This window comes from Hyla sarda, chromosome 1 (assembly GCF_029499605.1).
Source record: "Hyla sarda isolate aHylSar1 chromosome 1, aHylSar1.hap1, whole genome shotgun sequence".
In the NCBI taxonomy this organism is placed as follows: Eukaryota; Metazoa; Chordata; class Amphibia; order Anura; family Hylidae; genus Hyla; species Hyla sarda.
The window spans coordinates 591870529-591897536 of NC_079189.1; the positions used below are offsets into that span (position 1 = coordinate 591870529).

The window sequence follows — 27008 nt, forward strand, 5'->3', positions numbered from 1 at the left end:
TAGGAATGTATCCACCTTTTCCAGCCCACGGGAGCACCTGAAAGCTGAACTAATTTATGCAGGATAAGTCATCAACTGCCGAGCCGAGAAGTTTGTGACGAATCGAATTTACTGTAAGTTCGCTCATCTCTAGCCACCGTATATTTTTTTTCTCCATTAATATCTATAATCCTTACTAAAGTAACTCACCAAACCCAGAGAATCCCATGGCTTCAGCTACATTGGAGTCTTCAGAACCATCCATGGTGACAACTAGGATGAAAAAAGAAGAACATGTGAAAAACGGAATTCAAGGCTGTACAAAACCCCCAAGTGAATGATAAAGAGGCGCCCGCTGGACATAGCCCGATGTTTATAGGGTTAAAGCGCAACTGTCATGAAATCTTGGTGCAATAACCTGCACACAGTCTTTGTACTATGATATTTGGCGGCTTTCGTGATGCCAAAATATGCTTTTAATCAAAGCCACTGAAGGTCGGATAGGCATGGCGTGAGGTACGCGATCCCCTGTCGCTGTCACGCCTACCCCATATGTAAGCGGCGGTACCGCTGTGTGATTGACACACAGGTCCCAGCGCATGCGCCCTTCAGCTAATCTAATGTGCTGTGTGTCATCAAGCAAGCGCTCGCTCCCGCCGCTGTCTTCCTCCTCAGTGCGTCTGCGCAGTGCTAGGTGCAGAGAACGCGCTTCCTCTCTGCACTTAGTATCGAGAACTAACCTGGTCGCACGCTGCTCTGCGCAGGCGCACTGAGGAGGAAGACAGCGGCGGGAGCGAGCGATTGCTGGATGACACACAGCACGTTAGATTAGCTGAAGGGCGCATGCGCTGGGACCTGTGTGTCAATCAGTACAGGTTAGGGGTGGGGGTGGCGTGGCATTGCTTACCTCGCGCCACGCCTATCCGACCGTCAGTGGCTTTGATTGAAAGCTTTTTGGGCGTCATGAAAGCCGCCAAATTTCAGGTAAAAACATTGCTATACCCACCACCTGCACATAGTACAAAGGCTGTGTGCAGGTTATTGCACCAAGATTTCATGATAGTTATGCTTTAACTCTCTCCTGTCCATGGGGACACTACTCCCTGACTATGTTGTCAGCCTGGGAGTTGTGCTGTGTCAAAGGAACACTCAGAGTGTCATGGCGGAAAAGGATGAAGTTAAACTGAAGTAGCCTAGTACAGTGATGTACAAAAACCACCACACAGTGCAAAACAATATCACTATACAGTGCAAAAACAAAACATACTGTGCAAAAATACCACCACAATAGAGTTCTCTAAATACAATACATGGTGCCCCCATAACAGTGCCATACTGTACTAATAACACCACCCCCCTTTCCTAACTCCAATAGTGCACATATAACAGTGCTATAATGTGCAAAGTACCACTAACATCTAATGCTCTAAAACTGTGACAAGTAATACATCAAAAAAGATACATTCTGTACCAAGAAATAACCCCAAAGAGCACCCACATAACAGTGTTGTACTATATCAAGTATTACCAGCACAGATTACCTATATAACAGTGCCATAACACACCACCACAGAGCACCCACACAACAGTGCCATAACACACCACCACAGAGCTCCCACATAACAGTGCCATAACACACCACCACAGAGCTCCCACATAACAGTTTTATAATGTGCCATATAGTACCGTCACAGAGCGCACATGTAACAGTGCCACATAATACCTCCACAGAGCTCCCATGTAACAGTGTTGTACTATATCAAGTATTACCAGCACAGATTACCTATATAACAGTGCCATAACACACCACCAAAGAGCACCCACATAACAGTGTTGTACTATATCAAGTATTACCAGCACAGATTACCTATATAACAGTGCCATAACACACCACCACAGAGCTCCCACATAACAGTTCTATAATGTGCCATATAGTGCAGTCACAGAGCGCACATATAACAGTGCCACATAATACCTCCAAAGAGCTACCACACAGCAATGCCATATAATACCACCACACAATAACCACATACCAGTGCCATATACCACCACAGAGAACCCACACAACAGTGCCATATACCACCAAAGAATACCTATAAAACAGTGCCATATACCACCACAGAGAACCCACACAACAGTGCCGTATACCACCACCACAGAATACCTACATAACAGTGCCATATACCACCACCACAGAATACCTACATAACAGTGCCATATACCACCACAGAGTGCCCACATAACAGTGCCATATACCACCACAGAGAACCCACACAACAGTGCCATATTAAACCACTGAGAACCCACACAACAGTGCCATATACCACCACAGAGTGCCCACATAACAGAGCCATATAAAACCACAGAGAACCCAGACAACAGTGTCATATACCACCACCACCACCACAAAATACCTACATAACAGTGCCATATACCACCACAGAATACCTACATAACAGTGCCATATACCACCACAGAATACCTACATAACAGTGCCATATACCACCACAGAGTGCCCACATAACAGTGCAATATACCACCACAGAGTGCCCACATAACAGTGCAATATACCACCACAGAGTGCCCACATAACAGTGCCATATACCACCACAGAGTGCCCACATAACAGTGCCATATACCACCACAGAGTGCCCACATAACAGAGCCATATAAAACCACAGAGAACCCACACAACAGTGTCATATACCACCACCACAGAATACCTACACAACAGTGCCATATACCACCACAGAGTGCCCACATAACAGAGCCATATAAAACCACAGAGAACCCAGACAACAGTGTCATATACCACCACCACAGAATACCTACATAACAGTGCCATATACCACCACAGAGTGCCCACATAACAGTGCCATATACCACCACAGAGTGCCCACATAACAGTGCCATATACCACCACTGAATACCCACATAACAGTGCCTAATACCACCACCACAGAATACCTACATAACAGTGCCATATACCACCACAGAGTACCCACATAACAGTGCCATATACCACCACAGAGTGCCCACATAACAGTGCCATATACCACCACAGAGTGCCCACATAACAGTGCCATAAACCACCAGAGTGCCCACATAACAGTGCCATATACCACCAGAGTGCCCACATAACAGTGCCATATACCACCACAGAGTACCCACATAACAGTGCCATATACCAATACAGAGTACCCACATAACAGTGCCATATACCACCACAGAGTGCCCACATAACAGTGCCATATACCACCACAGAGAACCCACATAACAGTGCTATATACCACCACAGAGAACCCACATAACAGTGCCATATACCACCACAGAGTACCCACATAACAGTGCCATATACCACCACAGAGTACCCACATAACAGTGCATATACCACCACAGAGTACCCACATAACAGTGCCATATACCACCACAGAGTGCCCACATAACAGTGCCATATACCACCACAGAGTGCCCACATAACAGTGCCATATACAACCACAGAGTACCCACATAACAGTGCCATATACCAATACAGAGTACCCACATAACAGTGCCATATACCACCACAGAGAACCCACATAACAGTGCCATATACCACCACAGAGAACCCACATAACAGTGCCATATACCACCACAGAGAACCCACATAAAACAGTGCCATATACCACCACAGAGTACCCACATAACAGTGCATATACCACCACAGAGTACCCACATAACAGTGCCATATACCACCACAGAGTGCCCACATAACAGTGCCATATACCACCACAGAACACCCACATAACAGTGCCATATACCACCACCACAGAACACCCACATAACAGTGCCATATACCACCACCACAGAATACCTACATAACAGTGCCATATACCACCACAGATTACCCACATAACAGAGCCATATAAAACCACTGAGAACCCACACAACAGTGCCATATACCACCACCACAGAATACCTACATAACAGTGCCATATACCACCACCACAGAATACCTACATAACAGTGCCATATACCACCACAGAGTACCCACATAACAGAGCCATATAAAACCACTGAGAACCCACACAACAGTGCCATATACCACCACCACAGAATACCTACATAACAGTGCCATATACCACCACAGAGTACCCACATAACAGTGCATATACCACCACAGATTACCCACATAACAGAGCCATATAAAACCACTGAGAACCCACATAACAGTGCCATATACCACCACCACAGAATACCTACATAACAGTGCCATATACCACCACAGAGTGCCCACATAACAGTGCCATATACCACCACAGAGTACCCACATAACAGTGCCATATACCACCAGTATATAATGTTTTCCCCTTCCCCAGCACCTTGTGTTGTTGTATCTGCTCCAGCCTTCCACACGCTCCACAGTAAAGACTCCGCCCCTCCAGAGAGTTCCTGACCCGGCTACAGGAAGCTGCATGGGACAAACTTTCCCGGTCTATGGCGTGTATTTCCTTTATGATACGCGAGTAATAAACTGCATACAACATCCACAAATAACTGCACTAAATCTACCAAATGTGTCTAAACATTTACTATTTATAACTTAATAAGATGCACAAAACAACTTGCCCACAACTAACATGGCCGCTGGGTGGTAAGCTGTCTCCTAGGAGACGGGACGTCATCAGAATGCACCAAGGGTTCCTGCACTACCCAATAGCTTGACAGGCGGTCGCGCTGTGATGACGTCATTCCCGCAGCGTGCTTTCGTAGAGCGGTTTGCGCGGGTCGCATGTTGTTTTGAACAGAACGTAGCGCCCTCAGCTGGAAGTCCCGTCCCAGAACTTGATCCGTGTTACTTCCTGATTAGATTAATTATCCGATAGGTGTACAGTGCCAGCAGAATGCCGAGTGCAGCTCCGGGGGCCCCGGCAGCCACCGCCGCCATGCAGGAATCACTGGAGGCAGCCGGAAGAGTTATAGACCGGTTACTGCAGGAGGAGAGAGCCTACCCCGACCTGTCCGACTTCCTCAATGTCCCGGCCTATAGTAAGTGGGAGACTGCGGGAATTGTGTGGAGTACTGGGGAGAGAGCAACTGGAGGGTAGAGGATGATGGGGGAGAGAGCAACTGGAGGGTAGAGGATGATGGGGGAGAGAGCAACTGGAGGGTAGAGGATGATGGGGGAGAGAGCAACTGGAGGGTAGAGGATGATGGGGGAGAGAGCAACTGGAGGGTAGAGGGTGATGGGGGAGAGAGAGCAACTGGAGGGGAGAGGGCGATGGGGGGGGAGAGAGCAACTAGAGGGTAGAGGATGATGGGGGAGAGAGCAACTGGAGGTAGAGGGTGATGGGGGAGAGAGCAATTGGAGGGTAGAGGATGATGGGGGAGAGAGCAACTGGAGGGTAGAGGATGATGGGGGAGAGAGCAACTGGAGGGTAGAGGATGATGGGGGAGAGAGCAACTGGAGGGTAGAGGATGATGGGGGAGAGAGCAACTGGAGGGTAGAGGATGATGGGGGGAGAGAGCAACTGGAGGGTAGAGGATGATGGGGGAGAGAGCAACTGGAGGGTAGAGGATGATGGGGGAGAGAGCAACTGGAGGGTAGAGGATGATGGGGGGAGAGAGCAACTGGAGGGTAGAGGATGATGGGGGGAGAGAGCAACTGGAGGGTAGAGGATGATGGGGGGAGAGAGCAACTGGAGGGTAGAGGATGATGGGGGAGAGAGCAACTGGAGGGTAGAGGATGGGGGAGAGAGAGCAACTGGAGGGTAGAGGGATGGGGGGAGAGAGCAACTGGAGGGTAGAGGATGATGGGGGAGAGAGCAACTGGAGGGTAGAGGATGGGGGGGATGAGAGCAACTGGAGGGTAGAGGATGATGGGGGGAGAGAGCAACTGGAGGGTAGAGGATGATGGGGGAGAGAGCAACTGGAGGGTAGAGGATGATGGGGGGAGAGAGCAACTGGAGGGTAGAGGATGATGGGGGGAGAGAGCAACTGGAGGGTAGAGGATGATGGGGGGGAGAGAGCAACTGGAGGGTAGAGGATGATGGGGGGAGAGAGCAACTGGAGGGTAGAGGATGATGGGGGGAGAGAGCAACTGGAGGGTAGAGGATGATGGGGGAGAGAGCAACTGGAGGGTAGAGGATGATGGGGGGAGAGAGCAACTGGAGGGTAGAGGGATGATGGGGAGAGAGCAACTGGAGGGTAGAGGATGATGGGGGAGAGAGCAACTGGGAGGGTAGAGGATGATGGGGGAGAGAGCAACTGGAGGTAGAGGGTGATGGGGGAGAGAGCAATTGGGGGGGAGAGAGAGCAACTGGAGGGGGAGAGAGCAACTGGAGGGGAGAGAGCAACTGGAGGTAGAGGGTGATGGGGGGAGAGAGCAACTGGAGGTAGAGGGTGATGGGGGAGAGAGCAACTGGGGGGGAGAGAGCAACTGGAGGTAGAGGGTGATGGGGAGAGAGCAACTGGGGGGGAGAGAGCAACTGGAGGTAGAGGGTGATGGGGAGAGAGCAACTGGGGGGGAGAGAGCAACTGGAGGTAGAGGGTGATGGGGAGAGAGCAACTGGGGGGAGAGAGTAACTGGAGGTAGAGGGTGATGGGGGAGAGAGCAACTGGAGGGTAGAGGATGATGGGGGAGAGAGCAACTGGAGGGTAGAGGATGATGGGGGGAGAGAGCAACTGGAGGGTAAGAGGATGATGGGGGGAGAGAGCAACTGGAGGGTAGAGGATGATGGGGGGAGAGAGCAACTGGAGGGTAGAGGATGATGGGGGGAGAGAGCAACTGGAGGGTAGAGGATGATGGGGGAGAGAGCAACTGGAGGGTAGAGGATGATGGGGGAGAGAGCAACTGGAGGGTAGAGGATGATGGGGGAGAGAGCAACTGGAGGGTAGAGGATGATGGGGGAGAGAGCAACTGGAGGGTAGAGGATGATGGGGGAGAGAGCAACTGGAGGTAGAGGGTGATGGGGGAGAGAGCAATTGGAGGGTAGAGGATGATGGGGGAGAGAGCAACTGGAGGGTAGAGGGCGAGTGGGGGGGGGGGGAGAGCAACTGGAGGGGAGAGGGCGATGGGGGGGGGGGGGAGAGCAACTGGAGGGGAGAGGGCGATGGGGGGGGAGAGCAACTGGAGGGGAAGAGGGCGATGGGGGGGGAGAGCAACTGGAGGGGAGAGGGCGATGGGGGGGGAGAGCAACTGGAGGGGAGAGGGCGATGGGGGGGGAGAGCAACTGGAGGGGAGAGGGCGATGGGGGGGGAGAGCAACTGGAGGGGAGAGGGCGATGGGGGGGAGAGAGAGCAACTGGAGGGGAGAGGGCGATGGGGGGGAGAGAGAGAGCAACTGGAGGGGGGAGGGTGATGGGGGAGAGAGCATCTAGGGAGATACTGGAGAGCGCGTCTGGAGGAGGGGTGGCGGGAGAATAGTGTGTGACTTAAGGGGAAAGAGAGCAACTGAAGAGGAGAGAGGACGATGAGAGTGAGTGACTGGAGTAGAAAGGGTGATGGGAGAGAGAGGTTTATGGAAGAGAGAGTAACTGAAGAAAAGAGGGTGATGGGAGAAGCATGTCTGGAGGAGAGAGGGAGAAGAGCGAGTGATGGGAGAGAGAGTGACTGAAGAAAAGAGTGGCTGGAGAGAGTTAAAGGGGTACTCCAGAGGAAAACAATGTATTTTAAATCAACTGGTGCCAGAAAGTTAAACAGATTTGTAAATTACTTCTATTAAAAAAAAATCTTAATCCTTCCAGTACTTATCAGCTGCTGTCCTTTTCTTTTTGAAATTCTTTTCTGCCTGACCACAGTGCTCTCTGCTGATGCCTCTGTCCATTTTAGGAACTGTCCAGATCAGGAGAGGTTTGCTATGGAGATTTGCTCCTACTCTGGACAGTTCCTGACATGGACAGAGGTGTCAGCAGAGAGCACTGTGGTCAGGCAGAAAAGAATTTCAAAAAGAAAAGAACTTTCTCTGTAGTTAACAGCAGCTGATAAGTACTGGAAGGATTAAGATGGGGGGAGAGAAGATGAGTGACTGGAGGAGAGATGGTGATGGGAGTAAGGATGACAGGAAAAAAGGTGACTGGGAGAGAGGGCGATAAGGAAAGAGAAAGTAGCTGGAGGGGAAGGGGTGACGGGTGAGGGAGGGACAATGGAGAGATTGTGTTAGGGAAACATTGTAGCCGGTTACCTGTACTAATCCGATACACGTACTCTGAACAGCGCCACCTTTCAGGAGATACAAGTTCTATTAGGATCCGTTGCGAATATAGAAACAAGATCTATAGGGTTCTCCGGTAAATAATGAATACTAGTTAACTATAGAAGAAAACAAACCAGCTGACGTGTTCAGAACCGCATGTGTGCCAACTCCCGCCTCCATTGTGCAGCATTCCATTAGCATATTAGCAGCGAGACCTGATACTTCTTGTATCTCCAGAATGACGGCACTGATCGCAGTCAGTTATATCTCCCGTTTATATGCGCTACCATCCTTTGTATTGTGTTTAGCAGAGATGAGCGAATTTACAGTAAATTCGATTCGTCACGAACTTCTCGGCTCGGCAGTTGATGACTTTTCCTGCATAAATGAGTTCAGCTTTCAGGTGCTCCGGTGGGCTGGAAAAGGTGAACACAGTCCTAGGAAAGAGTCTCCTAGGACTGTATCCACCTTTTCCAGCCCACCGGAGCACCTGAAAGCTGAACTCATTTATGCAGGAAAAGACATCAACTGCTGAGCCGAGAAGTTCGTGACTAATCGAATTTACTGTAAATTCGCTCAACTCTAGTGTTTAGTGCAGGTGAACCAGCTGTCAGTTTCCCTTTTAAATTATTACCAATTTTTACTGCATCTTCTCCTAAACAGCCACCTAATGTCAATGTACAACGTTAGAGCTGCTGCTAGTGTACGCGCTCATCCGTGTATTTATTGCTTTGTTTTGTGTTGCAGATTGTCCCACGGTGTCGGGGATGTCAGAAATGGATTATCCCCTGCAGGGCCCGAGTCTGGTGAGCATCCCCAGCCTGCCAGAGCTCAGCGCCATCCGCAGAGTGCCGCTACCCCCGGAGCTGGTCGAACAGTTTGGACGTATCCTATTGTATAACTTTATATTATAGTACACAATAAAGAGGCCCTGCATCCAAGGCCCCTTTCACACTATACATTCATCCGTTTTTAAAGGGTACCTATCATCAAAAAAACTTTTGATATATTATAGATTAATGTATGCAGAATAACTTTACAATAGCATGTTATTAAAAAATATGCTTCTTTCTATTTAATTTTCCACTTTGAAAAAATGACCAATAGGGGTCTCCCTACCAGTCCTTTTTCTTAAATTTTTTTTATTTTATTTTATTTTTTTATAGATTTCAGACTCATGCTGGAGTCCTAAATCTCAGACTGCAGCCGGGACACAGACAAACTCCCTGGCAGGGAGCAGTGCTGAGTTTGTCTGTGTCCCGGCTGCAGTCTGAGATTTAGGACTCCAGCATGAGTCTGAAATCTATAAAAAAATAAAAATAAAAAAGGACTGGTAGGGAGACCCCTATTGGTCATTTTTTCAAAGTGGAAAATTAAATAGAAAGAAGCATATTTTTTAATAACATGCTATTGGAATGTTATTCTGCACACATTAATCTATAATAATATCAAAAGTTTTTTTGATGAAAGGTGCCCTTTAAAGATCCGTTATAAAGTTCCGTTACGAAAACCCTGAAAATCGGCCATTACAAAATCCCATTATAGTCTATGGGATTTTTATATTATCCGTTTTAACCCGTTTTAGCCCGTTATTAATAACGGACGTTATTTTGTGACGAGAGAAAGAACGGAAGAAATAACGCATGCGCTATTTCTCCCTTTATTTTCTCCCGTCACAAAATAATGTCCGTTATAAATAATGGGATATGACGGGTTAAAACGGATAATATAAAAATCCCATAGACTATAATGGGATTTTGTAATGGCCGATTTTCAGGGTTTTCGTAACGGAACTTTATAACGGATGTTTAAAAACGGATGAATGTATAGTGTGAAAGGGGCCTAAATAGAATCCTCTGTCCTGTAGCGGAGTATGTAAGTCAGTACTCGCCACATTTTCAGGTAGCTTTACCTTAAAGGGATTATCCAGGAAAAAAACTTTTTTTTATATATCAACTGGCTCCAGAAAGTTAAACAATTTGTAAATTAATTCTATTAAAAAAATCTTAATCCTTTCAGTACTTATGAACTGCTGAAGTTGAGTTGTTCTTTCTGTCTAAGTGCTCTATGATGACACGTGTCTCGGGAACCGCCCATTTTAGAAACAAATCCCCATTGCAATCCTCTTCCACTCTGTGCAGTTCCCGAGACAAGCAGAGATGTCAGCAGAGAGCACGGTTGCTAGACGGAAAAGAACAACTCAACTTCAGCAGCTGATAATTATTGGAAGGATTAAAAATTTTTAATAGAAGTCATTTACAAATCTGTTTTAACTTTCTGGAGCCAGTTGATAAAAGAAAAAAAGTTTTTTCCTGGAATACCCCTTTAAAGGGTTACTCCGGTGCTCCAGCGTTCTGAATATTTTGTTTTGAGTCGGAGGCAGTGATTGTGATGTCACAGCCACATCCCATCCATTCATGTCTATGGGAGGGGGCGTGTCGGACATTGATATGAATGGAGGGGGCGTGGCGTGACGTCATGATCACTGCCGCGGGAGCCCACCGTTTGTTTAGAAGTAGGAGATCATGGGTGCCTCCAAGCAGCAGGACTCCCCCCCCCCCCCCCCTGCGATCGGACATCTTATCCCCTATCCTTTGCATAGGGGATAAGAGGTCTAGCAGCGGAGTACCCCTTTAAAAGTCAAATGTCTGTTTTGGGGTTATCAGTACAGAGAAGAGTGCTGGCTGGTCTATCATGGGGTATGTCATTGCCTTAGGCCTGTCCCATTCTTCTCCCGCCAAAAAAAAAAGGGGCTTGGAAAAAAAAACGGACAATAACGGATGCAAACGGATGTCATCCGTTTGTATCCATTTTGATCCTTTATTGTTCTGTTAATAAACCAAAAAAATATACATTTATTTATTTTATTTATTCATTTTGGTCTGAGCATGCTCAGAAGTAAGATCGGATTGAAAAAAACGAAAGCTCATCGGTTTTCCATAGACTTCAATGTTAAATTTACTGTATCCGTTTTTTCTTTGCTTTTTGACGGAAGAAACAATACTGCACGTGCCGTCAAAAAAAAAATGGAAATGAGTGCAGACGGGTACAAACAGATGTAAACTGATTGTAAAAAAAAAAAAAAAAAAAATCCCACTGACATGAATGGGATTTTCTTTTTTTTTTAAACAGTTTTGCAAGAACGAAACCGAAACGGGGATTAAAAAACGGGGACAGACGGCCGTGTGAGCGCACCCTTATTGACATCAAGGTGCCTTATCTTTTCTCAGCATAGAGAATGGTGCCGGTCCAGCTATGATCGGATTTGCTAGGGATACTTTTGCCAAACGTCTATAGCAGTGTTTCCCAACCAGGGTGCCTCCAGATGTTGCAAAACTACAACTCTCGGAATGCCTGGACAGCCTTCGGCTGTCCAGGCATTCCGGGAGTTGTAATTTTGCAACAGCTGGAGGCACGCTGGTTGGGAAACACTGGTCTATAGTCTTTACTAGAGATGAGCGAACTTACAGTAAATTCGATTCGTCACGAACTTCTCGACTCGGCAGTTGATGACTTTTCCTGCATAAATTAGTTCAGCTTTCAGGTGCTCCCGTGGGCTGGAAAAGGTGGATACAGTCCTAGGAGACTCTTTCCTAGGACTGTATCCACCTTTTCCAGCCCACCGGAGCACCTGAAGGCTGAACTAATTTATGCAGGAAAAGTCATCAACTGCCGAGCCGAGAAGTTCGTGACGAATCGAATTTACTGTAAGTTTGCTCATCTCTAGTCTTTACCTCCTGGCAATATGACTTTATAATATTGAAATATTCCCAGCAGTCAGATCTTGGCCAATCCACGTGTCGTATTGCTGCAAAATCTTCGTTCATGCCTAAAGCTGCTTTCACTTTCCTGCTGATCGCTATTGAACCCAGTTCCCACACCATGATTTTGCTATACAGTTCCCGTATACGGTTTCAAGTTAAAAACCGTACGGAACCGTATAGAAAACCGTATGCATTGACTAGGGATCAACCGATTATCGGTTTGGCCCATATTATCCGCCAATAATCACCATTTTGGACATTATCGGTATCGGCAATTACCTTGCAGATAATGCCCCGGCCAGAGACGACCGTCGCCGCCCCATTGCCTCCCCCATCCTCTGGCCACATGCCGCTTGCCCATCGCCTCCCCCATCCTCTGCCCACGTACCGCCGCCGCCCCATCCCAGGTGTTATAGTTACCTGTTCCCGGGGTCGGCAATCCTTCTGGCTCCTGCGCTGTTGATGTGCGCTGCGCAATGACGAGTGACGTCCCCAACGCGTCGTCACTGGCAGTGCGCACAGTGACAGCGCAGGACGCCGACAGAGCCAGAGGGATCGCGGACCCAGGGAACAGGTAATTATAACACCTGGGATGGGGCAGCGGCGGTATGTGGGCAGAGGATGGGGGGGGGGAGGGAGAGGCCATGGGGCAACTGTGGTGGTTAGACTCAGGACCCCCGGACAGGCAGGGGGAGAGAAGAGAGTGGCGGCGGCGGTCTCTGGCCCGGCAAAAGCCGCTGCAGTTCATTGACTTAAAGCGCCCGCTTTAAATCATTGATCTGCAACGGCTTCTGCCCCGCCGGGGGGGGTTGAAATAGCCGATAACTTATACCGAAATATCGGTATAAGCTATCGGCCTGAAAGGTGACAGATTATCGGTATCGGTCCTAAGAAATCGATATCGGTCGATCCCTAGCATTGACTTAACATTGTAAACCGTATGTCAAACGCATCATCCGGTTTCTTCTGTTTTGCGTCTTATACGGTTTTGTCCATTCTTTTTTCCCCATACCCAAAACCGTAGTCTACCACCACGTCTTTTGGTCCAGGTGAAAAACCGTATTAAACCGTATACTTTTTTTAAATTTTTTTAACACGGGGGTCAATGGGAACCGTCTAGAACCTTATGTGCGTACGATACCATACGGTTTTTGACTTTGCACAGTTTTTTTTTCTTGAATTTCAATCAAACAAGTGAAACTTTATTTAAAATGGAGTGAAAAGTTAAAAACGTATACATTTTTTTTTCTTAAAAAACGGATGCAACCGGACATCATTTTTCAAACCGTATACGTTTTTTTTAACCGTATACAGGTTGAAATTTGTACACACATTTTGATACAGTTTAGTCCGGTTTTGAGGAATCTGTTTTTCATCAAAAACCTGATACGGGAACTGTATTGCGAAAACGTGGTGTGAATGCAGCCTGACAAGCTCTGCCTTGTATTCTTCACCTCCATAATACTAAACAATATAATTAGGTTATGTTCACACGTCAGAATTCTGCACAGAGTTTCCGCTGCAGAAGATTTGAATTCAACAGGATTCTGCTTTGCTGCGCACACAGCGGAATTTCCATGCCAGATGTTTCTGGCACAGAAATTCCGATTTCCATGTCCGCACAAAGAATGAACCTGTTGAACCAACGCATTAAATACTTAACCCTCTATGAGACAGCGCATTCCTGTGCGGTTTCGCAGTCTCCGCAATGTCCGCACTGAGATTTTCCTTTGGACATTCCGTAGTGTAAACAATTGCCCGATACTATGCGGTTTCACAAATGTTTGCTCCTTACATAACGATTGTAGGTATGCAGTGCAATTGCATGATGGGTGTGTTTCCTGAAATTAGCCGGGCTTGGCTGACCATCGACAGCGATATTTTCATGTGGAATTACGAGGAGGGGTAAGTGGAGAGAGAGAGAAATGGCTGGTATGTGAATATATTTTGTTTTATAGAAATATTTGGGAGATGGGAATAGAACAAAAAAAGCATGGAAATGTTTACACAGCGGAAAATTTACGGAACGTCCACCTGGAAAACACAGGCGGACATTCTGCAAATAGCTGGCGCCAGAGAAAATGTCGGCACTAGGACCGCTCGGAAATGCACTGTCCGGCGATGCATTTCCGAGCAGATTTTGGCAAAATAATTGGCAGGTCAGTTCTTTCGACAAAGGCTTCTTTCTATGGCAGGAAATCCCAAATTCCGCCTTGTGCGCAGTGCAGCAGAATCCTATTGAAAGCAATGGGCTCCTGCTGCAATGGCAAGCAGAATTTTACTAATTTTCCCACCAGATTCAGCTTTGAAAATCCATCATGTGCACGTGGCCTAAGGGTCTATTCACATGGCGGAATTCCATGTTAAAGGGGTACTCCGGTGGAAAACTCTTATTTTTTTTTTTGTATTTTTTTATGAACGGTGCCAGAAAACAGATTTGTAAATTATTTCTATTTAAAAATCTTAATCTTTCCAGTACTTATTAGCAGCTGTATCCTACAGAGGAAGTTCTTTTGTTTTTGAATTTCTTTTTTGTCTTGTCCACAGTGCTCTCTGCTGACACCTCTGTTCGTGTCAAGAACTGTCCAGAGCAGCATAGGTTTGCTATGGGGATTTTCTCCTGCTCTGGACAGTTCCTGGTACGGGCATCAGGTGTCAGCAGAGAGCACTGTGGAGAAGACAAAAAAGAAATTCAAAAAGAAAATAATTTCCTCTGTAGCATACAGCTGCTAATAAGTACTGGAAGGGTAAAGAATTTTAAATAGAATAATTTACACCTGTTTAACTTTCTGGGACCAGTTGATTTAAAAACAAAAATGTTTTCCACTGGAGTACCCCTTTTAAATGAAAGCCCAATGCACTTCTATGGGATTCCGCAATTCCGTTGACACTTCGGAATTTCCGCAAGCGGAAATTCCGAAGTGTCAACGGGAGTGTGGAATCCCATAGAAGTGTATTGGGCTTTCATTGAAGGTGAAATTCCGCCGTGTGAATTGACCATAATGGTGCGTTCACATTACAGTTGGGGTATACAGTAGCTAGACCCATTTCGGACCCTATTCATTTAATTGAGCCAACCAAGTTCAGCCAGTGACTTTGGTCAGGTCATTTCTTAGACCATGGTTTGTAGTTTGAGGGGAAAATAAATGAAATACAGTCTCAAAATTACCCGATACAGTCTCAAAAATACCCGATCCAAAGGATAGGGGATAAGATGTAAGAACGCGGGGGTCCCGCCGTTGGGGACCCCCGCGACCTCGGATGCAGCGCCCACCTGTTGCGGTTTCCGGAAACGCTGGAGGCTTCGGCTCCCGACCACGGTGACGTGAGATCGTGATGTCACAACTCCGCCCCGTGTGACGTCACGCCCCGCCTCCTCAATACAAGTCTATGGGAGGGGGGCGTGATAGCTGTCACACCCCATCCCATAGACTTGCATTGAGGGGCGGGCGTGACGTCACACGGGGGCAGAGTCGTGACGTCACGATCTCCCGTCGCCGGGAGCAGAAGCCTCCAGCGTTTCCGGAAGCCGCAACAGGTGGGCGGGACCCCCGCGATCTGACATCTTATCCCCTATCCTTTGGATAGGGGATAAGATGTTTAGGTTCGCAGTACCCCTTAAAAAAAATTGCTAACTTTTTAACCAAATGAGTGCGTTTAAAATCCCTCTATTTTGCTGACCTATAACTTTTTCATTTTTCCATATAGGCGGTGATATGAGGGCTCATTTTTTTGCGCCGTGGTCTGTACATTTTTTTTGATACCGCACTTGCATATATAAAACTTTTAATGCATTTTTTTTTTTATCAATTTTGTTTGGAATAAAATGTTATAAAAAAAATAAATTAAAAAAAGCAGCAATTTTTTTTTTACGTTCATGCCGTTCACTGAACGGGATAATTAACATTATATTTTAATAGTTCGGATATTTACGCACGCGGCAATACCAAATATGGTTATTTAAAAAAAAAAATGTTTACACTTTTTGGGGGGAAAAACAGACAATTTACATTTTTTATTGGGGGAGGGGTTTTTTCACATTTCTTTTTACTTTTATTTTCTACTTATTTTACTTTTATTTTAACACTTTAATAGTCCCCCCCCATAGAGGACTATTTATAGCAATCAGTTGATTGCTAATACTGTTTGGTGCTATGTAACGGACATAGCACTGATCAGTATTATCGGTGATCTTCTGCTCTGGTCTGCTCGATCTCAGACCAGAGCAGAAGACCCGTGGAAGGCAGCGGAGGCAGGTAAGGGGATCTCCGTCTGCCGTTCTGGATGATTGGATCGCCGCCGCAGTGCTGCGGGCGATCCAATCATCCATTTTAGTGACTGCAGATGCCTTGATCTGTTTGATCACGGCATCTGAGGGGTTAATGGCGGATGATCGCGGATGTCCGCCATTACCGGCGGGTCCCTGGCTGCTATCAGCAGCCGGGACCTGCCGTGCATTGCTCTGATGCTCGCGGTTATGTACAGGACGTAAATGTACTTCCTGGTGCGTTAAGTACCACTGCACCAGGATGTACATTTACGTCCAGCGTCGTTAAGGGGGTTAAAGGGGTATTTTTTCATATTAACCGGCTCCAGAAAGTTAAATAGATTTGTAAATTTCTTCCATAAAAAAAAATCGTAATCCTGCCAGTACTTGTCAGCTGCTGAAGTTGAGTTGTTCTTTTCTGTCTGACTGCAGTGCTCTCTGCTGACACCTCTGTCAGTCTCAGGAACTGTCCAGAGTCGGAGCAAATCCCTATAGCAAACCTCTCCTGCTCTGGACAGTTCCTGAGACAGACAGAGGTGTCAGCAGAGAGCACTGTGGTCAGACAGAAAAGAACAACTCAACTTCAGCAGCTAAGTACTGGAAGGATAAATATATATTTTTTTAGTAGAAGTAATTTACAAATCTGTTGAACTTTCTGGAGCCAGTTGATAAGAAAAAAACATTTTTTTTTTCACCGGAGTACCCCCTTTAACGTCCGTTATTGTAACAGAGCCTAACGGGCACAGAGGATCCGTTGTGGTCGGGATCCGAAGCCGCCAGCGTTGCCGGTGTGAGGGGGAATCCGTACAGGTGGGTGCTGCAGCCGAGATCCAGGGGGTCCCCAGCAGCGGGACCCCCGCAATGTGACATCTTATCCCCTATCCTTTGGATAGAGGATAAGATGTCTAGGGGTGCGGAGTACCCCTTTAACCTTCAGCTGTCCAGGCATGCTGGGTGTTGTAGTTTTTTCTAAAGTTGGACAGTCACGTGTTTTGGGTCACGGCGCTGTACCGTTTGCTTTGAGGTCACCTATGTGAAAACCATGTATTTGCTTTGTCAGAGGGGACGTGGCATACTTTGATGGCCTCAGTGAGACTATACTCTCAGTTGGACTTGTGAAGCCTAGAGACGGTAAGAGAGAAGAGTATTATGTCTGTTGTGATATCTAGACCAGTGTTTCCCAACCAGGGTGCCTCCAGATGTTGCAAAACTACAACTCCCAGCATGCCTGGACAGCCTTTGGCTGTCCAGGCATGCTGGGAGTTGTAGTTTTGCAAGACCTGGAGGCACCCTGGTTGGGAAACGCTGATCTAGACACTTAAAATGGATTATATGTCACATCTGTCTGTGTCTTGCAGGTATATTCCAGCCTCACATTCGCTATTTGCTCGTTCTTGCGACTCCTGTAGACGTCATTGTATTAGGATTAAGCTTCACCAACTTACAGGCAGGTCAGTATACTCTAGAATAACTTTCTTAACTGTGCTTTAAAGGGGTTATCCAGGCAAATATGTGTATGTGTGTGTGTGTGTGTGTGTGTGTGTGTGTGTGTGTATATATATATATATATATATATATATATATATATATATATATATATATATATATATATATATAATAAATATATATATATATATATATAATAAATATATATATATATAATAAATATATATATATATATATATAATAAATATATATATATATATATATATATATATATATATAATAAATATATATATAATCTCAACTGGCTCCAGAAAGTTAAACAGATTTGTAAATTACTTTTATAAAAAAAAATCTTAATCCTTTCAGTACTTATGAGCTTCTGAAGTTGAGTTGTTCTTTCCTGTCTAAGTTCTCGCTGATGACATCTGTCTCGGGAACTGTCCAGAGTAAAAGCAAATTCCCATAGGAAACCTGTTCTACTCTACTCTGTGCAATTCCCGAGACAGACAGAGGTGTCAGCAGAGAGCACTGTTGCTAGACTGAAAAGAACAACACAACTTCAGCAGCTGATAATTATTGGAAGGATTAAGATTTTTTTTTAATAGAAGTAATTTACAAATCTGTAGAAATTATAAATACAAAATATGTATGTGAACCAGTCCTCAAAAGCACAGGGGAGAGAAAAAGGAAAAGACTAGTGGAGATGGGATCCAAGAAATGGTCTTTATTATATAAAAAGGATATATATGGCCAATCGCCTAGCAGGGCCCTTGCTAAAGACGAATGGCATATACTGGGTAAAAAATAGATATAATAAAAAATACAGAATATAGTAGGATTAAAATGAAATAAATATGATGGGTAAGTAGCTCCAAAGAAAATTCATTAATTAAATATCTGCTGCATATATCAGGAGAAAACGTTCTCAGTCCATATAATTCATAGGGATATTTCAATGAAAAATCCACAAGAAATGTCCAGAATGAAAAGTCACAATTAGTTTGGGTGTATCCGGAGTAACGGTATATATGGTAGTGAGTGTAGCCACAATAGCTACAATAGGAAATTCATGGACAAGTAATGCAGACAATGTGGCAAACACTGTCAGCGATGAAGATGTCAAGTCTCGGTGCACAGCACCACTCACCCTCCTTTGGAGTCCTCGGGTCCGGGCTGGCACGGCTGAGTCCGGCACTCTGGATATCAATGCCCGCCTGGGTGGTATGCTGGGTGAGTGGCTGAATCTCCGGGGGTCCGAGTGTCCTGGGCTGGCACGGGAGGCGTCCGGCCTTGGGGAGGATGATGTCCAGGAGTAACTCTGCCGACCGGGGCTGTGAGAGGATGCAGGTAACAGGTGGTGCGGATTGCACGTGTGAATAAGGTGCTAACAGCGCGCGTGCAGCAGTGGTCCCGGAATCGCGGGCATCCAGCTGTTGCAATTGGAATATGGCAGATACAGTCTATTTGAAGTGATATACACTTATGGATAAGGTGCAGATAATGGGCTAGACGCGTTTCAAGGCCGCGGGCCTTTTCTTCAGTAGCTATAGATATAGCTATATTATTTATTTTATCCTAAGTGAGCTACACATATTTTACATTTCCAATTTACAAATCTGTTTAACTTTCTGGAGCCAGTTGATATTAAAAAAGAAAAGTTTTTTTTCCTGAAATATCCCTTTTAACATTTTAGTAAATTTTTCCTTTTTGTCTAATAGTGGGAAACCCCAATGACAGCCTGTCTGTAGGAATGCAGCTCCTTCCCGACCCCCTGTACTCCATATCAACAGATAACACATACTTGATAACCATAACGTCCACAAACAATGGCCGCATCTTCCTATCTGGCAAAGATGGCTGCTTGTATGAGGTGGCTTACCAGGTAAGTGTTTGAGTCATCAGTAAATTAAAATGGTTTTCCAGCAGCAGGGGGAGTTTTTCACAACTTTGGCCACTTAAAATTCAATAAATTAAAAATTAAAAAAAACTATTACTTGCCTCCAGCAGGGGGTTCTGTAGCCAGAGAGGGAGGGATTTTTTATTTTTTTTATTAAATTTTTTTTCAATTTTGGCCACTTAAAGGAGTAGTCCAGTGGTGAACCCAGTGGTGAACAACTTATCCCCTATCATAAGGATAGGGGATAAGTTTGAGATCACGGGGGGTCCGACCGCTGGGGCCCCCTGCGATCTCCTGTACGGAGCCCCGACAGCCCGCGGGAAGGGGGCGTGTCGACCTCCGCACAAAGCGGCGGCCGACACGCCCCCTCAATACAACTCTATGGCAAAGCCGAAGCGCTGCCTTCTGCAATCTCCGGCTCTGCCATTGAGATGTATTGAGGGGGCGTGTCAGCGCCGCTTCGTGCGGAGGTCGACACCCGCTATCTGGCCGGAGAACCTGGCCCCCGTACAGAAAGATCGCAGGGGGCCCCAGCGGTCGGACCCCCGCGATCTCAAACTTATCCCCTATCCTTAGGATAGGGGGTAAGTTTTTCACCTCTAGACTACCCCTTTAAGTCTATAAAGATTAAAAAATTTACTTACCTCAAGCTGTTCCTCCAGTGTCCTGCTTCAGTCCCGGACTGCGCTCCTCTTCCTCCCTAGAAATCGTGACACCAGGGCCCAGAGTGTCCCACTGCCTGCCTTACACAGTGAATGGCAGTGAGACACTCTGGGCCCTGATGTCACTCCGGGCCTGGGAGTCACGATTTCTGGAGCGGAAGAGGCGTGCAGCCGGGACTGAAGCAGGACACCGGATGCACAGCTGGAGGCAAGTACGTTGTTGTGTTTTTTTTTTTATTGTTTTTTTTTATTATTATTTATTTATTTTATTTTTTTGGGAGACTTTTAAGTGGCTAAAATTGAAAGGAAAAAAAAAAAATTTTAAAACCCCTCCCACTGGATAACCCTTTTAAAGGGGTACTCCACTGACCAGCATTCAGAATTAAATGTTCCGAATGCTGTTTTCGATCTGCGGGGGTCGGCCACGCCCCTTGTTACATCGTGACCAAGCCCCTCAATGGAAGGGGACAAGATGGGTGTCAAAACGGCGTTCGGAACATTTTAGTTCCCGAAGAAAACCCGAAATGGAGCATGGCCTCCGGAGAAAGGGGACGTGGCTGCCTAAAGGGGCACATGGCCCTGACATATTTCCTAATGTTTCCATGTAAAATGTGGTGGATTTTGGCTCTGGAAACCCCGACAGCTCGTAGGGAAAATTTTTGTAAATACCATAGAAAAATACCTTTCTGGAATCGAAACCCACAAGAAAACTACACTCCAGTGAATCAGGGCTGTTTAGTAGCGGTTTATGTGCACTTACGTCACCCCTAGTAATGTATATGTTGTGTGTATGTTGCTGGTCGTAAGTATTTAAGCGGGTACTCCACCCCTAGACATCTTATCCTTTGCATAGGAGATAAGATGTCTGATCTCCTTGCTGCACCCGTCGTTCGTTTACAGCATTGGGTGCTGCACGGAGGCTCGTGATATCACGGCAGGGCCCCCTCAATGCAAGTCTATGGGAGGGGGCGTGACGGCCATCACGCCCCCTCCCATAGACTTGCATTGAGGGGGCATGTCACAAGCCTCTGTGCACTGGATGTCTGGGGTGCCGCAGCTGAGATTGCGGGGGCCTCCAGCAGCCGGACCCCCGCAATCAGACATCTTATCCCCTATCCTTTGGATAGGGGATAAGTTGTCTAGGGGCGAAGTACCCCTTTAAGGGAGTCGTCTGGTGCAGACTACTCTTGCTCCGTCCTGCCCGGGCTGCAAAAAAAATGAAAATAAACAATCACTCACCTTCCTGGGTTCCCGCGGAGCCCCACTGCAGCTGATCGGTCCTCCGGTCCATCTTCTTCATACTTCCGTGTGAGCGAAGCGTCACATGGTGCTCAGCCTATCATGGGCCGAGGCAGGAAATCGCTGCGGCCGGTGATAGGCTGAGCGCCGTGTGACAATCCGTTCACACGGAAGTATGAAGAAGATGGACCGGAGGACCGATCAGCTGTAGTGGGGCTCCGCGGGAACGCAGGAAGGTGAGTGATGGTTTCTTTTCACTTTTTTTGCAGCCCTGACAGGACGGAGCAGCAGTAGTCTGCACCAGACTACTCCTTTAGGGTACGTTCACAACAGCGGATTTAAGCTGCGGATCCGCTGGTGAAGGCCCGCTCTATGTCTTTACATGTTCCTGCTCGTAGCAGCAATACGCCGCGACCGGCAGACACACTGCAGCAATGTGCACGGCGTACTCTCACATTGCGGCCGCTCTCCCTGCTCTGAGCTAGGCAGAGAGCTCCCGCCATGTGCAAGTATACTGCGACTCGCACATCGCAGTGTGTCTGCTCATAGCAGCGTATTACCGCTATGAGCAGGCACATGTAAAGACAGCATAGAGCGGGCCTTCACCAGCGCATCCGCAGCGAAATCCACTGCGAAAATCCGCTTGTATGAATGTACCCTTAAGGTTTTTACTTTGCTGCCAGCACTGCCTAAGAGGGAGATCCATATAGCAGTCGTGATGGCTTTTCTGTAAGTTTAGTAGCAATATGGCGCTTGGCGTGTTCTGACGTATTTATTTATTTTTTTCAATAGGCTGACGCTGGATGGTTTAGTCCCAGGTGCAGGAAAATCAACCACTCGAAGAGCGCGCTGTCATTCCTTGTCCCGTCAGTGCTTCAGTTTTCGTTTTCAGAGGACGGTGAGTCCAAACTACTTTGAAGGGAAAGTTTCTCATGTAAAGTCCGACAGGAAATTTCTGTGTGAAGTCGGTACAGTTTCTTCTCTTTCTGCAGTGGAGGGGACACCGTCCGCCCTGCTCAGGTAGAGGAAACGGGAGATAGCATTGTCTTTGTTTCCCACCTAAAAGAGGAGAGAATGAAATAAACTACAATTAAAAAAGAGCAGAAACTTGCAGAAAGAGCTGGAGTGTCTGCCTCCTGCTGGGGGAGTATAGCCTGTGCCGGGGGAGCTAACATCTTTAACGACTCAGGATGTAAATGTACATCCTGGTGCGGTGGTAATGAACGCATCAGGACGTACATTTACGTCCTGTACATGACCACGAGCATCGGAGCGGTGCTCGAATCATGTGCGGCAGTTCCCGGCTGCCGATCGCAGGGAGGGACCTGCAGGTAATGGCCAACATCCGCGGTCGCGCGGATGTCTGCCATTAACCCCTCAGATGCCGTGATCAATACAGATGGCCGGAGGAAGCACGGTGGTCCGTGCGAAACGGAGTCTGTTGCCAGTTTGTCCCCCCACTGCACGTCCTGACCCCCCAAGTTTGTGAGTATTTGTCTATGCATTGCTGAAGCAAATAAAGAAGAGAATCGTGGTGAGTCTGCCAGTCTGATCTTTTGTCTTCATTCCATTATATCAACTGTGCCACAGTTTTGACCAGAGCACCACCACCCTCATTTCACATTCATCCACCTATACCACATCGAGTCCACCAGTGAGAGCAGTGCTGTGCCACTCGCGTTATCTTCAATACAGATCACGGCATCTGCGGGAGTGCGGTAAGAAAAATGCATGATCGGATCGCCCGCAGCGATCAGATCTTCTGTGGTGGTGGACAGAGGTCCCCTTACCTGCCTCCGTCTGTCTCCAGGGGTCTTCTGCTCTAGTCTGAGATCGAGCAGACCAGAGCAGAAGATCACCGATAATGCTGATCAGTACTATGTCCTATGCATAACACTGAACAGTATTAGCAATCTAATGATAGTCCCCTATGGGGACTATTGAAGTGTAAAAATAAAAGTAAAAAAAAAATTGAAAATCCCCTTCCCCAATAAAAATGTAAATTGTGCCTTTTCCCCCCATTTTACCCCAAAGAGTGTAAAAAAAAAAAAAAAAAAAAAGTTAAACAATACAAAAATCTTATAAACATATATTTGGTATGTGCGTAAATATCCGAACTATTAAAATATAATGTTAAAGGGTAGCTCCCACCATCATGATTTTTTTTTTTCTGTCCCTGCCTATTGCCCTTCTATCCCTAACACCCTCCCTGCCTTTATTAATTTTTTTTACTATTTTTAAAATGGCATTTAGTCTGCCTGGTAGTGTGCTCACTACCAGGCAGACTTCCCCAGCAGGCACCACGTCACTGATGCCTGCTGGGGGGGGACTTCCGCCCTTAGTTCTCCCAACAGGGTGCCTCCAGCTGTTTCACCACTACAACTCCCAGCATGCCCTGACATCTATTGGCTGTCAGGGCATGCTGGGAGTTGTAGTGGTAAAACAACTGGAGGCACCCAGGACAGGAGTTTCATGGGGGAAGGAGTGAGCCAGGAGCCGATGCGGGAGGGACGGATGCGGGAGAGACTCTTCCTGCCGCTCGGTAAGTAAACCCAAACACCCCCCCCCCCCCCGTACCTTGCAGCAGCGCCCCCCATCCTCCCCCGTACCTTGCAGCAGCGCCCCCCATCCCGCTCGTACCTTGCAGCAGCGCCCCCCATCCCCCCGCACCTTGCAGCAGCGCCCCCCATCCCCCCCGTACCTTACAGCAGCACTCCACGCACCTTGCTGTAGCAGCCAATCCCCCCGCGCCGCCCGCACCTTGCAGCAGGGCCGTCAGCCGATGCGGAGCCCTGGCTGTTACTGCGCCTGCGCAAAATTTCGACTGATGCCCTGCCGGAATCAGTCGGAATTTTGCTGTGACGTCACTCTGCACTGCATTCGGCCACTAGGAGGGCGCCCCCTAGTGGCCGAATTTCAAATTGCTTTTAAAACGTTTTAAAAGCATTTTTTTTAATAAAAGTATATTAGAGATATGTTGTAGTACTTGAGTACTACAACATATCAAAAATTATTTTTCATGACAGTGCCCATTTAATTATCCAGTACGGTGATCATAAAAAAAAAAAAAAAAAAATTGTCCAAAATTGCAGATTATTTTTTATAACCTTTTTATTTAAAAAAAATTGATAAAATGTATTAAGTTTTAGATATGCAAATGTAGTATCAAAAAAAATAAGTACAGATCATGGTGCAAAAAATGAGCACTCATACCGCTGCTTATACTGAAAATTGAAAGTTATAGGTCAGCAAAATAGAGGGATTTTAAACACACTAATTTGGTTAAAAAGTTTGCGGTTGTATTTTGTTTTTTTTATTTATTTTTTTGCGGTACATTAATAGAAAAGTATGTAATCATGGGTATCATTTTAATGGTATTGACCCACAGAATAAAGAAAATGTCTATTTTACCATGAAGTGTACAGTATGAAAACAAAACCTTCCAAAATTAGCAAAATTGCTGTTTTCTTATCAATTTCCCCAAACAAATAGTATTTATTTTTTTGGGTTGTGCCGTACATTTTATCGTAAAATGAGTGATGTCATTACAAAGGACAACTGGTCGTGCAAAAAGCAAGCCCTCATACTAATCTGTGATGGAAAATATAAAGGAGTTTTGATTTTTAGAAGGCAAGGAGGAAAAAACGAAAACGTAAAAATAAAATGGTCCTTAATGGGGTACTCCGGTCGAAAACATTTTTTCTCTATCGGCTCCATTGGGGGACACAGACCATGGGTGTATGCTGCTGTCTCTAGGAGGCGTGACACTATGGTAACAAAAAAGTCAGCTCCTCCCAGCAGGATATACCCGCCTTCAGGCTCTGAGCTAGTCAGTTTAAGCTTAGTGTCTGAAGGAGGTGGACATGGTCTGGAATTCTCCAGACCAGGTCTTCTGATTTTTTATTTTCCTAGTACAGGGACGTGTTAGTTTTTTTAAATTCCTTTTTCTTTTCTGTTTTCAGGTGGGGGCTCAGGGACTCCGGTTCCCTGTTTCCCCATTGCGAGTAAGGGGGCACAGACATTGCGTATATGCACTGTTCACCCCCTCGCCAACGGTCAGCGTCTGGGTTGGTACCTCATGGGTCCGGGTCCCCCTATTTCTCTGCTCTCCTCGCTCGCGCATAGCAGCTAGGCGTGATGCAGGGACAAAAAGCTGACTGAAGACTCCATTAGGTAAGTATCCCCCTTTTTCTCCATAGGTACGGACTCGCAACCTCTGGAGACCCCCTGTTTTTGGCCCACCTTCAGGTTATGGTGCTGGCTTATACATGGGCTGTACTTTATTCTGGGGGAGCAGTGTCACCTGAGGGGGCATGTATTATGGGGCACTTTACTTTATGGGGCATGTATTATGGGGCACTTTACTTATGGTGTGTGTGTTTTGGTGCAACTACGTTCAGCGCCTTATATGCGGCTGTCAGCCGCGGCGCTGTTTTCGGGCCGGGCGCTCTCAGCGCCGGCTTACTTTCGTTTTGCCGGTAGCGCCTTATACACGGCTGACAAGCCACGGCGCTGCTACGAGCCGGGCGCTTCAGCGCCGGCTTACTTTCACTTCGCCGGCCATCTCTGCCAGGGTTTAGGCCGCCCGCTCTATTCCCCCGAGCGCATATGCGGGTAGACATGGCGCTCGGGACAAGGAGCGGGCGCCATGACAGTTCTTCTCGGCCGGTCTGTAGCTCCGCCCACAGGGCTGGGAGCTCTCAGAGGCGCGAAGCAGCCTCCAATCAGCGCCGTGGGCACGATTTTCAGTGTGAAGGGGTCTGTTACTGTGCTAGGGGTACCTCGTCTGACTCTTCCATTGAGACTTCAGATAGACGTGAGCGTTCCCCTCGCGGCTCCCCCCCCCCCCCCCTTTCATCTGGGCACAAACGTCGCTCCTCCAGAGGACGTTCTCGGAGTCACAGCTCTGCCACGCCAGAGCTGTGTACCCTGTCTGGGTCGCCTCCCTCCAGGACTGCCTCTACTCATTCACATTCCCCTGTTGAACTGGTGGACGAGGCTTCCGAGCCGGCATCTGACTGAGGACCGCTCAGACTCAATTGCAACGGTGAACTCATTGGTGACAGCCATAAGAGACACCTTTCACTTGGAGGACCCAGGATCTTCGGATGTCAATCCAGGAGTATCCTTTGATCGTGCTAAGCCAGCACCTCAAAGGTTCAGCTCTCACGCTGACTTTGATGACATTCTGGAATCCGCATGGAAACATCCAGACAATAGGTTCCTGGGAATCAAGACAATTCAAGAACGTTATCCATTTGACAAGGATCTTGTCACTAAGGTGGTTCCCCTCCTCCAGTGGATCCACCAATCTCCCGGATCTCTAAGGCTTCTACACTGCCACTGGCAGATGCGGCTGCCTTCAAGGATCCCACGAACAAGAAGGAAGAATCTTTGGCGAAGTTAGCTTCTGAAGCAGCTGGCTCTTCCCATCTTCGCCACGACATGGGTGTCCAAGGCCCTGTCGGAGTGGTGCCAAAAGCTCCATCAGGATTTCTTAGCGGGATCCCCCCCCCAGTGGATCTATCTGCTCTGGCTCTTCAATGCGCTAAAGCTGGGGACTTTCTATGCGCAGCTTCCA

The 27008-nt window shown here is 47.0% G+C and overlaps 2 protein-coding genes across 5 annotated transcripts in view; one reads left to right on the forward strand and one right to left on the reverse strand.

The window, feature by feature from the left end:
* WDR70 (WD repeat domain 70) overlaps positions 1-4752 on the reverse strand; it is a 292771-nt gene extending 288019 nt beyond the window's left edge. Inside the window, exons 1-2 of one of the 3 annotated variants that reach the window (XM_056546328.1) lie at positions 4599-4752; positions 190-252 (exon numbers count right to left, since the gene is read on the reverse strand). In XM_056546328.1, the coding sequence (XP_056402303.1) occupies positions 190-252; positions 4599-4752 (217 nt within the window). Of the gene's footprint in view, positions 1-189; positions 253-4340; positions 4453-4587 lie in introns of those variants that run through there. The other 2 variants (XM_056546336.1, XM_056546343.1) reach the window with 2 other exon arrangements.
* NUP155 (nucleoporin 155) overlaps positions 4714-27008 on the forward strand; it is an 83958-nt gene continuing 61663 nt past the window's right edge. For both annotated transcript variants that reach the window (XM_056546305.1, XM_056546315.1), the window contains exons 1-7: positions 4714-5007; positions 8900-9037; positions 13725-13821; positions 17244-17314; positions 17542-17634; positions 19348-19511; positions 22220-22325. In XM_056546305.1, coding sequence (XP_056402280.1) covers positions 4863-5007; positions 8900-9037; positions 13725-13821; positions 17244-17314; positions 17542-17634; positions 19348-19511; positions 22220-22325 — 814 coding nt within the window. In that variant the 5' untranslated portion in view covers positions 4714-4862. The remainder of the gene's footprint in view (positions 5008-8899; positions 9038-13724; positions 13822-17243; positions 17315-17541; positions 17635-19347; positions 19512-22219; positions 22326-27008) is intronic.